At 34.3% G+C, this 12,769-nt stretch overlaps 1 protein-coding gene across 2 annotated transcripts; it reads left to right on the top strand.

Annotated features, from left to right (window-relative positions):
• On the top strand, positions 1–11,404 carry LOC111387826 (cell division control protein 2 homolog A). 2 transcript variants are annotated; one of them, XM_023012422.1, is made up of 9 exons: positions 1–137; positions 1,171–1,203; positions 1,317–1,501; positions 1,810–1,930; positions 2,082–2,255; positions 2,544–2,707; positions 3,093–3,180; positions 3,285–3,338; positions 10,991–11,404. In XM_023012422.1, exons 2-9 carry the CDS (start codon positions 1,195–1,197, stop codon positions 11,078–11,080), a joined length of 885 nt encoding a protein of 294 aa, XP_022868190.1. In that variant the 5' UTR covers positions 1–137; positions 1,171–1,194; the 3' UTR covers positions 11,081–11,404. The 2 variants fall into 2 exon arrangements, with proteins under 2 accessions (XP_022868190.1, XP_022868191.1); XM_023012423.1 differs by lacking the exon at positions 1–137 and adding an exon at positions 226–250.
• The last annotated feature ends 1,365 nt before the right edge of the window (positions 11,405–12,769 follow it).

Below are 12,769 nucleotides of genomic sequence, written 5' to 3'. Positions count from 1 at the left end.
CAACCCTGGTCAAAGCCTTTACCCAATCAGTGAGTTAGCCAGCCCACAACTCATAGCCCTTTCTCAACTGCTTTAATCAAAACACATAGCCCTTTCTCTCTCTAATAGTCTCTCACTCAACATTTCATCGATCTCCGGTATGTACCATCACAATCGCCTCTCTAGTTTCTTGCTTCATTTGCATAACTCATACAGAGTAATATCCGTTCATAACTTATTTCATGTTCACGCATTCTTGATTTATACTATAGTAAGCACCTTTAAATTTTATTGTTTGCTTAATTATTACTTGTTCGTTTAACTATAATTAATTAATGTGAAGGCAATTGCTGAGTTTTGGATTGATTTTGTTGATGTTCACTATAATGCACTTTTTATCTTGTTAATTAATGGGAAACTTTTTGATGGTTGAAAAATGCTGTTTTTTCTGATTTTTCAGTCACTAATTTAATAGTTTTTATTTTTCAATTTTTTTGCTTTGTGAAGTGAATTATAGTAAAATATAGGTCGATCTTCTGTTATTTTATCTCTAATCTGATGGTTTGATGTGGATTTCACTCTGGAGCCAGTGCATTGAAGAACATCAGTTTGATTTTTTTATTTATTTTTTTTGCCATTATAGCAGTTTGCTTTAGATTTATTTGAGTCGAGGGATGTACTGACCGGCTTTTGATTTTAGGTTCCTGGCAATTTAATGGAATATATATATATTGGTTATTTTCCTGGTAATTGAAGGGAATACTGTATACTGTTTCTGTTATTTGGATTATCAAAGTCAGTGGAATTTGTTGCAATTTTCAGTTATTAAAAATATTCTTTTATTATTAACGTATGGATCTATTATCAATTCATGACTTTTTATGTATATAAATCCAGAAGGACTAGGACATAAACAAGTGTCATAAAAACGATTTCTTATTTAAGCATATTACATTCTCCTTGGTTTTCATTTTTGGATGTCGTATGTTTTAACTGTTAATTATCTGAAACAAAAACTTTATAATATCCTTTGTCCAAGTGCAATGCTCAAAACTAAAAGGCGTAACATGCTTAATATTAAGTTCATTGTTTACCGATATCATTCATGTCAGATAAGCACACATATTTCCATTTCTTACTTCCAATGTCCTGACCATTGTTTTCTATTCTATATTTTTGCACTGCTGATAGCTGAACGCATTTACTGTCAACGAGATGGAGCAGGTAAACCGTGTCTTCTTAGCTCTCTTGTTTGTTCTCATTTATTTATGCTTGTTGTTTGTTCTCATTTATCTATGCTTGTAATGGATTGCGATGTCTTTTGATGTTGGTCACAGTATGAAAAAGTTGAGAAGATTGGCGAGGGAACTTATGGAGTTGTGTACAAGGCCCGTGATCGCGTGACAAATGAAACTATTGCTCTGAAGAAAATCCGTCTGGAGCATGAAGATGAGGGAGTGCCGAGCACAGCGATCAGAGAGATATCTCTCTTGAAAGAGATGCAGCATGGCAACATTGTAAGGTACATTAGTAAGCCACAATTAACATGGTTGCTTACACATATCAAGAGACTAGAGATACAATGATGAAGGAAATGTGTCAAGGGCAGGTTGTCCAACACACACGAATATACCATTGCCGATTGATCATGTTCTCAATCGATGCTATTAACTGGATTTTAGACAATTGATATGATATTCCTGGCTTATATTGGTTTTGTTATTATTATTATTATTATTATTATGATCATCATTGTCCTTTTTTGTTAATTTTGTTAACAGATTATTCCTTATTCATGTACTGCATGCATTAAAATCTCTCTCAATATAGGCTGCAAGATGTGGTGCACAGTGAGAAGCGCTTGTATTTGGTATTTGAATATCTGGACTTGGACTTGAAGAAGCACATGGATTCTTGCCCAGAATTCTCCAAAGATCCTCGTCTAGTTAAAGTGAGTGTCTTCTTTGTGCCCACTGGAGGTCGGCTAACATGAGAATGCTTTGAATTAAGTTTGTTGTTGAAGAGAGCTGATAGGTTTCTGTTTCTTATCTAGATTTCTGTTTGCTAGTCAATTGTATTATCAAGTTACCTTTATTTTGCAGATGTTTCTCTATCAAATACTACGTGGTATTGCTTATTGCCATTCTCACAGAGTCCTTCATAGAGACTTGAAACCGCAAAACTTGCTGATAGACCGCCGAACCAATGCATTAAAGCTTGCAGACTTTGGATTGGCTAGAGCATTTGGTATTCCTGTCAGGACATTTACACATGAGGTAAATGTTATGTTGTCAATTTGATACCTTTTCCTAAAAGTTTAAGCATTCTAAATTGTCCCTTTTAGTTGTAAAGCTGAAGCAATTAAGTAAAAAAGTACCTCTACTTTGTTTCTTGTGTTTTTATCCTAACACCAATGCATAAGAAGAATTTTTTACTTGACCTATCAATTCTTCTCTTCCTAAGCCGTGTGGATATTTCTTCACAGGTGTGACAGTACAGTACAGGTTGCTTGACCTATACATTGTTTTAATTTTCCTCAGCTGTGGATAAATATTTCTCTGCAGGTTGTCACTCTATGGTACAGGGCACCAGAGATTCTTCTTGGATCCCGCCACTATTCTACCCCCGTTGATGTGTGGTCAGTTGGTTGTATATTTGCCGAGATGGTGAACCAGCGACCATTGTTTCCTGGTGACTCTGAGATTGATGAACTCTTTAAGATTTTCGGGTACTTCATCTTTTCAGGAATGGCTCCCTTAATATGGGTTTTTCTATTATTTTAACATCAGTTGTAGCTACTCGACAGCTTATCATGTCATCACCATAAATTAAGAAACTTGGTGGAGTTTAGCACAATTTGTGCATGTGAATGCTTGTAATTATCTTCTTGGCTGCATTAAGATGATCGTACATCGTCTGTATATCTCATTTCAATGACATACACTGATACAAGTTAAATAACCTCTTTTTCCCCCCCCTTTAACGTCCTATTCCCTATACAATTCCCCATAAAGATTTAAGCAACCATAATTATATAACAATCTCATGTGAAATTCTTTATTATTTTTTTATATATTTTTTTCATGTTTTATTTTTGGCCATTTGTAATGAAGTATCATGGGAACTCCGAATGAAGATACATGGCCTGGAGTGACATCTTTGCCGGATTTTAAATCTGCATTTCCAAAATGGCCTCCTAAGGTAATTGGAGTTGTATGATTACTCTTTGAAATTTTTATTCCTCCTGTGAAATATCTTGGATAGAAATTAAAAAAATCTTAATTAGTGAATGCTCTAATTTGCAGGACTTGGCAACTGTGGTTCCAAATCTTGATGCAGCTGGTCTTGATCTCCTTGGAGTAAGTTCTTTTTGCATAATAGGGTAAATTATTGTAGAAGAGATTATTTTCTCATATATTGAATGAATAATATACAGCCTTATTTATAATACAAATGTGAGTAAGGAAAGAAGGAAATAAATCTCCTAAATTAGGAGATGAGAAAAAATTCCTAATTAGTATAACTAACTAAAGTAAGAACTAAATATGGTACAAAGAAAAATCAATTACAATATTACTCTTGATTTCCTACACTCCCTCTCAAATTGGATGGTAAATATTGACCATTTCCAACTTGCTGATGAAATCAATAAAACTTTGCCGAGGTAGTCCTTTGGTGAAAATGTCTGCAGTTTGCTGTCTCGTAGGAACATAGGTCATACTAATAATTTTTAGTTCACCCTTTTCTTTGATAAAATGCCAATCCACTTCTATATGTTTAATTCAATTATGTTGAACAGGATTAAGAGAAATGTTTATGGCTGCTTTGTTATCACAATAGAGCTTAATTGAGAGGTTTACTGTGATTTTTAATTCTTTCAAGAGTTTTTTTCAACCACAATCCTTCGCATATCCCTTGTGCCACTACTCTAAACTCAGCTTCTATACTGCTTCTTGTCACTATATTTTTCTTTTTATTCCTCCATGTCACTAAATTTTCCTATACAAAAGTATAATAAACAGTAGTTGATCTTTTATCATCTGTTGAACCTGCCCAATCTAGATCTGTGAAGACTTCAACTTTTATGTTTTTGTTCTTCTTGAAGAATAATCAGTTTCCAAGTGTTCTTTTTAAAATATTTGAGAATTCTGTTTATTGGTTCCATATGACTTTCTTTTGGAGAATGCATATGTTGGCTTACCGTACTTACCGCAAAAGTGATGTTAGGTCTCGTGTGAGACAGGTAGATCAATTTTCTGACGAGTCTTTAATATCTGTCTATCTGAACTGGATCTCCAATAATTTCGTTTTTCCTTGCCAAATCAATAGGTGTGTCATTTAGTTTACATCCAAGTATGCCTGCTTCTGTTAGAAGATCATGAATATACTTTCTTTATGAAACACTGATACTCCTTTTTGATCTTGCAACTTCCATCCCTAAGAAGTACCGCATGTATCTAAGACTTTTCACTTCAAATTCGGTTGTCCGGCTTCTCTTAAGTCTCTCCATCTCATATATATTGTTTCCAATTAGGATTATATCGTCTATATATACGATCAAGATGGTCTTTTTTCCATTTTCTGACCGTTGGAAGAATATGGTATGATCTGATTGTTCTTGTTGATAACCTTGATCATTTAACACTCTTGCAAATCTATCGAACCATGCCCTAGGTGATTGTTTGAGGCCATACAGTGATTTTTTAAGTTTGCAAATCATATTCTCCTCTTCCTTTTTACAAAATCTTGGTGGTAAGGTCATAAAGACTTCTTCCAGTTCCCCATTAAGGAATGCATTTTTAATGTCCAGTTGGCTGTTACTTGTGCAAATGTCTCTGTGTAGTTAATACTATAGGTTTGCGAGTATCCTTTTGCAACAAGATGAGCTTTTTGTCGTTCTATTGTTCTATCAGCTTTATACTTCACATTGAAGACCCATTTGCATCCATCGGGCTTCTTTTATCTTAGTAGATCCACTACCTCCCAAGTCTTATTTTTTTTCCAATGTTCGCATTTCTTCCATTACTGTGTCCTTCCATTTGGGAATTGTCAAAGCCTCTTGTATACACTTTGGAATTTCAGCCCTGTCAAGATTAGATGTAAAAGCACGAAAACCTATAGATAGATTGTTATAAGATATGAATTTTGAAATTGGGTGAAGAGTGCATAACCAAGGTTTTTTTTTTAGTGCAATAAGTAGATTGATATCCGGAGATTCTGACTCATGGGATTTTGGAGCCATCATCAGTTCGGATTCTCTTACTGTTCCAAGTGTGAGATTCTCCTTGTACTTTGGTTTTGGCTTTCTTGAGTATACTAACATCTCTTTGTCATTTTGCTATCCTATGTCTCCCCCTGAGTTCAATTGCTCCTCTATATATGGCATATTAGACTTTGGGAATGAGATTTCCATTTCAGAGAAGATGTCAAGCTCAAAAAACTTATCGTTAAAAAACCTATCTTCATCAGAATTCTCTCCCTGACAAAGGTGTTTTTGAAGTAAGGCGTATTTTCAAAAAATGTGACGTCAAGGCTAACAAATGTTTTCTTTGTTGATGATCATAGCATTTGTAGCGTTTTTGAGTAGGTGAGTATCTGATGAAGAAACATTTAATGGCGCGAGGATCAAGTTTGCTACGATTATGGGAGTGGACGTGAGCTAAGGCAGTACAATCAAATGCCTTGAGGGATATGTTTGGGTTTAGACGAGAATCTAGAAATAAATCTTGAAGCTTTTGAATAGGTGAATTGAAGGACAGAGTGTGATTTGGCATGCGGTTGATAAGATAAGTTGAAGTTAAGATAGCATCTTCCCAAAAATTTTTTGGCATATTTGAGGTGAACATTAAGGTTCTGGCAACCTCAAGTATGTATTTTTTCACTCGGTAATTCCATTTTGTTAGGGAGTGTCGATGCATGAACTCTGGTGGATGATTTTAAGTTCTTGTAGATGATCTCGTAGAGTGGCATTGAAGTATTCGGTACTATTATCAGTGTGTAGACTTGAATTTGTGTTTGGAATTGTGTTTGAATCATTTGGCGAAAATTAATGAATGTGGAACGCACATCAGTTTTTTCTCTTAGTAGGTAAGTCCGACATACTTGAGTGTGATCGTCTATGAACGTGACCAACCATTTTGTGTGAGTACGGTTAGGAATGCGTGATGGACCCCACAGATCACTATGAATTATGGTGAATGGTTTGATGGTTTGTATATGAATTTTGGGAAAGTAGTACGGTGCTATTTTGCAAGCTCACATATTTCACATTGAAAGTCGATAGATGTTTTATTCGAGAAAATAGAAGGAAAAATATGTCGTAAATATTGTAAGTTTGGGTGGCCAATTCTATAATGCCATAATAGAATATTATTATCCCTAGAGACAAACTTAGAATTACAAATTTCAGTTTGATGTTGTTTACTCATATTGGCTTCTTCGAAGTAGTAGACTCCCTCATACTTTTTAGCACTGTCAATCATCTTTCTCGATAATAGATCCTGAAATAAAAAGTAAGATTGAGTAAAATTAGCAGAGCAATTTGAGTCTTGTGTTAATTGACTGACAGATAATAAATTGCATGATAAATTTGGGACATGAAGGACAGATTTTAGGGTTATAGACTCGAAAATTTGAATACTCCCTTTTTCCGCAACAGATGAAAGTGATCCGTTGGCAATTTTCACTTTAATATTACTAGCATAGAGTGAGTATGTATTGAACAGATGGTAGGCATCCGTTATGTGATTAGAGGCATCTGAGCCAATGATCTAAGGAATTTTATATCTTGAGTAAATATTTAAAGCTTTTAGGAAACTACCTTTATGGGCAAACTTGAAGGACCATGTGTGGGTAATTTGGAGGCTTGAAAATATTTGATAGAGTTGCTCTAGTTGCTCATAATTGAATGCTCCATTTTTCACCTTGGATTTTTCAGTTTGGTCTGCCAGCACCTGATAGCTACGATTTTTAATGTTCTGTCTTGGTTTCCAATTGCTGGGCTTTCCATGCATATCTCAACGTGTGTCCTCCCCGTGTTCTGGCTTCCGACAATGCTCACACCAGAGACGTCCTTTTTGTTGCTATTGACTTGACCCATTTCCAAATTTTGAGGATAATGTTGTAATTTCTGGTTCAATTTCAAGGAGCCCATATTTTGAGGACCCGGCAAGTCCAATTTTTGAAGGTCCAGATCCGGTATCACCTTTTAACAGCCCACTATTCCTTGTGTTTGGGCCAAAAGTTGAAAGCCCACTTCCAGGAAATGAATAAGGCTCTGTTCCTTTTCCTCTTCAACGTCCAACTCCCTTTGACAGAAGCGCGATATTAATTTCTCCGGTCGTTCCCTCCGTCATCATAACTTTTCGACGATTCTCCTCTCTTCTCACCTCGACGAACACTTCCCTATTTGAAGGTAGTGGTCATTGTCCCAATAGTTAGCATCTAACATCATCCAGTTCTCGATCAAGGCCAACAAGAAACTTCTAGACTCGTCCATTCCCGAGTTTTTTCTCAAACTTTATGCTATCTCCGGGCATTCCCACTCCTTCTTTACAACTAAGATCGAGTTCTTGTCATAGGGACGTCATCTCCAAGTAATACTCCGTAACCTCTTTGCCTCCTTGTTTGGTTTGCCACAGTCTGGTTTTAATTTCAAATATTTGGGACGAGTTTTCAGGGTCTGAGTAGATGACCTTGACGACTTCTCAAACATCCTTCGCTATTGGGAGAAAAAGATATGTTTTTCCTATGGCTGGTTGCATGGCGTTCAACAACCAAGCTCTATGATGCTCGGACTCTCCAAAAATGGAGAAGTATCCGTGTTGACACAACATGACACGAATACTGACAAGGAATATGGATCGAATCCTCGGTTTTGCACTCGGACACGGCAACAAAAGGAAGAAGAAGACCACGAAAAGTGGAGTCTTGCAATCAGCTTTGCGTCTATGTAGATTGTTGCTTATGGCTTTACAGCGAAAATAAAGCAGAGAAATTGGGGAAGAAAGAAGAGAATAGATGGGGAAGACAACGGGTGACCTAATTAATTGGTTGAAGTGGACTTTTGGAATGCTATTGTAAAACCCAATGTAAAATGGGCTTTTGGTATGCTCTTGTAAAACCCAATGTAGAAATTTAAGAAAATTTTAATTATTACATTGGGATAAGTTTATTTTTGTACTAATTTTTTCTTATATTTTATTTGTGTGAACTTTTTATTTTGTAATTAAAATGATTTAGTCTTTTATTTTTTATATTAAATTTAAATTTATTTCTATAATTGTTTTTAAATAATCTATAAAACATTGAAATTGATTGTGTCCTTTAATTTGTTTGAAAAAAAATTATTTTGTCTTTAAATTTAAGATTTCAAAGTATAACCCAATTGTTTAAATTGATTTTGTCGAAAGAGTTGATAAACAAACTAAACTATGAGTTCATTTTTTGACAACCAATGTCAATTAATTTGTGTACGAGAAACGAAAATTTAAATTGATCTATTCAAAATGGTTGTTCAATATATATATTTGAGTTCCTTGGTGTACTTAGTTTTTTGTTTTCTTATTTTTATTCATGTCAACTTTTTATATAGTGATTAAAACATGACAAATTGAGTAAACATAATTATTTTGTCATTAAAAAAAATAAAAATTGTAAGACGTATTCCCGTACCCGTATCCAAAATTCGGATCTTTTTTAACTGTATCCCCATATTTTAATTTTTAAAATAAGAAGAATCCGACTCCTAGATATGTACCCGTATTCGACACCCGCACCCGAACCGAGCAACATAGGGCAAGCTATAACCAACGAGTTCTCTATTTTGCACTTCTGAAATTGTACGGCATTTGTAGGCTTCTTTGTTTCTCCGGTCAGGTAACCAAGCTTACCTTTGCCTTCAATTACCAACTTAATCGATTGAGCCTACTTTCTATAATTTTTTCCATTCAGTTTTTCCACTGCAAGCTGAAAGGAGGTATTTTCGACTCTCGTAGAACCCAAGGTAGAGTTTATTTCTGCATCACTGTTGGAAAATTCAGAGGTCATGGAACTATTGAAGGGATCTTCCATCATCGGTTGTTAGGCTTAGAACAACCCTGCTCTGATACCATGTAGAAGATATTATTTTCTCATATATTAAATGAATAATATACAACTTTATTTATAATACAAATGCGAGTAAGGAAAGAAGGAAAGAAATCTCCTAAATTAGGAGATGAGAACAGATTCCTAATTAGTATAACTAACTAAGGTAAGAACTAAATATGGTACAAAGAAAAATCAATTACAATATGACTCTTGATTTCCTACAAATATAATGCACATGTTTTGTAAACCTGGGTTTATCAATAAAGCCTTCTTTTCAAATGTTATGATTTGTTAGAGCATATTGTAGATTCTGCAAGCATCTATGCTTTGACAAAACTCAGTAGCTTGACAATTTATTTCATAATTCTTACTTAAACACTATTTAAAATGTAGACAGAATCTTACAAAGAAAGTTGTCAGGATGTTAATAGTTCTAATATGATACTTGAACACACACAATGTGGCATTTAAAAACAATAACGTATAATAGTGATGTGATTGGGAAGGACATCGCTGCCCACTCTAGCAAAAACTATATGTACGCATCGAATGAAGGTGATTGGCCCAGTAAAAGAAAGTCATTGCTTCTTCGTGCTTGTCTTTTGAATACAACAAGTTCAAAGTGGTAAACCGTAATTAACAGTGTGTTTTGTGAAGACCTAGTTACATTTGATCCTCTAGTAAATGGAGCAATAAAGTGAACATAATAAAATGTAGAATGCCCCAAACTTGATGAAAATAATACTTAGTTTGCATTTTTATATATTCCTGCATAAAATAATGTATTATAGCCATTCAATTAGCCCACGGAATCAGACTCACCTCCAAGTTCTTTTTCAGTTTTAAGGTCTCTTGGGGCTGTGAGCAGTGATCTAAAAAGCATAATGCGTGGCTATGCGTGGAGGCCAAGTTTCGGTTGATGCACGTCAGGACGAGGCTCAGGCATAAAAAAGTGTTTTCTTATTTTAATATTATTTTAAATTTTTAATTAATTTAAAAGCATTTAACAATACATACAAATTATAGTACCAAATGCAGTTTTAAGAGTTTAACAAAATAAATATATTTTTGAACATTAAACAAGATATATTATAATAGTGCTAATTGAAATGTTTGGTGAGTTTTTTAATTTTTGATAATTAGTAAAAGATAGGAAAATAATTAATTAACTTAATAAAACATAGATAACTATATATACAATAGTATAATAAACTACAACCAAACCAAAGGTACAATACACTGTATTCAAACTAAAGATAGAATATATTACAGCCAAACCAAAGGTACAATGTACTACAGCCAAACTGAAGGGATTTTTATTCAACATCGAAAGTTTACTAAATCCTTGGAGAAGCCCTCTATAAATTATTGGATCAATAAGTAAGCAAGCAACTTTTTGGGCCTTTCAATCTATTGGCCTAAAAGTTGAAAAATTTATGTAGTGTAAAATTATTATTATTTTTTAAAAAGTAGTAATAATGTGTGCCAAGGCATGCCTATGCAAGTATAGGCATGCCTTAAAGCAGTCAATGCTTCCGTTGACCGCAAAATTAGCACATAGGTCCTAGGTGTGGCGTTTGCGCCACCAAGGGCGTGCCATTTAGAACATTGATTGTGGGCTAACTTAAGGTTTATTAGCATTAACTAAACTGTGTAGAGTTTTGAAGGTTACTAGGTTTGTTATCTCCATTTCTGGAAACTGAATGAGACGTTTATATTATCTACTTGGTCATACTATTTAGAGTATGTTTAGTAGTGCTTTTTCTAGCTTATAAGCTGGTGACAGACTCCCAACTTATAATCTACTAAAAGCTTTACCAAACATACACTATATCTATCTAGGATTACTTTTGTTATAAAATGAAACGAAGAAAGAAAAATTGATGTTCATGTTGCTGATTCACTCGAGTTACTATTTCAGAAAATGCTCTGCGTGGATCCCAGCAACAGAATCACAGCCAGAAGTGCTCTCGAGCATGAGTACTTCAAGGATATCGGGTTTGTCCCCTGATTCAGTTCCTCCTCGTACTCGTGCAAATGTATATTGGTATGTGGCATCTGCGAGTTTTTATTCTATGATATAGATGTGCGTGCTATTTAGCTAGAATTTTTCTTCTTTTTTAATTCCCTTGGCATTATTAAGTTTTAAGTTGAAGTGGTTCCCAGCAAAGCAACTCCAATAGTTGCAGTTGCTAGCGCTTTTAGTTTCCGAATCTTGTGTGATTTTCCTTTTTCCCATTTTTTTTTTGGTGATATTATAACATGGTGTTGATTTTAGACATATTGGCTTTTTATCTTCAGGTCAATCAATTTGATATTGAGTGCTGTTTATTCTTATAATTTGTTCAATGCATATTTGGGATCTACTAAATATTATCCATATGACATATCAATCACGCCCGTGGTAGAGAGGATGAGAAATCATGGACAACATTAAAGAAGAAAAAACTGTGGAAGAGAAGAAAGCACGAATGTTGGATATGATTTACTGATATTAACGACTGGTTATAAAATCTATTTGGGCTTACTCATATTATCATCATGCCCTTGGTAGTTTATGGTCTGTTTGGCATGTTTTTTATACCTGCTTTTATTTCTTGGAAAAATTACATTAAGCTAGTTTTTTTTCTGAAAACTCTTCTAATCAGATCAAGTATTTCTAGAAAATTATTCAAACATATTCAGAAGTAGCTTTTTAATTTTAGAAGAAACTTTTCGACTTTTCAAAAACATTGCCAAATAGGCCGTTGGTTTATCATCAATATAAAGCAAATTTGACGATTGAGAGGAGGGTAAAAAGATTTTTACCACAAAACCCGAGCCTTCTACCCCTATAAATAAAGAATGTTCTCCTCTTTTGTTAAGCTTGTTGGGACACCTTGTGTGGTGGAAGTATGGTTCAACCACTGACACTACGCTTCGAGGTGGATTTTTAACTTGAAAATGAGAACGTCATAATCCATTTTTAAGAAAAGGAAGATCAATTTGAGGGTAGATATGTAAGTCGGGACATGGGATGGCGGCGAAAGCCCAAATACTTTTAAGAAGGGAACGATGTTATTTGACATTTTTGCCCCTTGATTATGTTTAACATCTCAAAAAAAAAAAAAAAATTGGAATGACCAATTCTAAAATAGAATGAATTTCCGTTAAATATGTTATTTTTTTTAATATGATTATATTTTGTGTTTGAAAATTTTTCATAGTAGAATTAAGCTCCCATTGGCAAAATCCTGCTCCGTCACGATATCTTTGGTTGATTGCCGGAACAATATTTTACTGTTGTATCCGACGTTAGACACATTTTTTCCTTTTCAATTAAATGTATAATTGCTAATAAAATGAATTAAAATTGATCAAAAGGACAAGAAATGGATCTCAGATATTTGAAGCTTTAGCACGGCTCTGCTAAGTTGTGGTCTACTTCTTCCAGTTCAATTTGATCTTAATTAAGTGGTCTAAATTAGGTTGCATTGAACATTTTACCAAAAACTTAATCGCAGTTGGTCTCGATTGAGCTCATGTTCAATTTTTAATGTTAAGAGGTTAACACATCTTTTGACTTTTTCTCTCTCGATACTAGAAATGTTACACTCTCGAAGACGTTCATGAGTACCCTATTTGGTTTTGTTAAAACTCATTTTTTTTTTAATAGATTTTGATAAAAATTAATAAAATGTATGATTTTTTTTTTTTTTTT

The sequence above is a fragment of the Olea europaea genome, unplaced genomic scaffold, assembly GCF_002742605.1.
Source record: "Olea europaea var. sylvestris unplaced genomic scaffold, O_europaea_v1 scaffold428, whole genome shotgun sequence".
Lineage (NCBI taxonomy): Eukaryota > Viridiplantae > Streptophyta > Magnoliopsida > Lamiales > Oleaceae > Olea > Olea europaea.
Note: the sequence above shows the minus strand (reverse complement) of the source record. Positions and strands in the feature narration are given on the sequence as shown.

Coding starts and splice junctions, on each gene's coding strand:
- LOC111387826 (XM_023012422.1), top strand. Junction 2,708..3,092: donor GAACTCTTTAAGATTTTCGG/GTACTTCATCTT, acceptor TTTGTAATGAAG/TATCATGGGAACTCCGAATG. Junction 3,339..10,990: donor CTGGTCTTGATCTCCTTGGA/GTAAGTTCTTTT, acceptor TTACTATTTCAG/AAAATGCTCTGCGTGGATCC.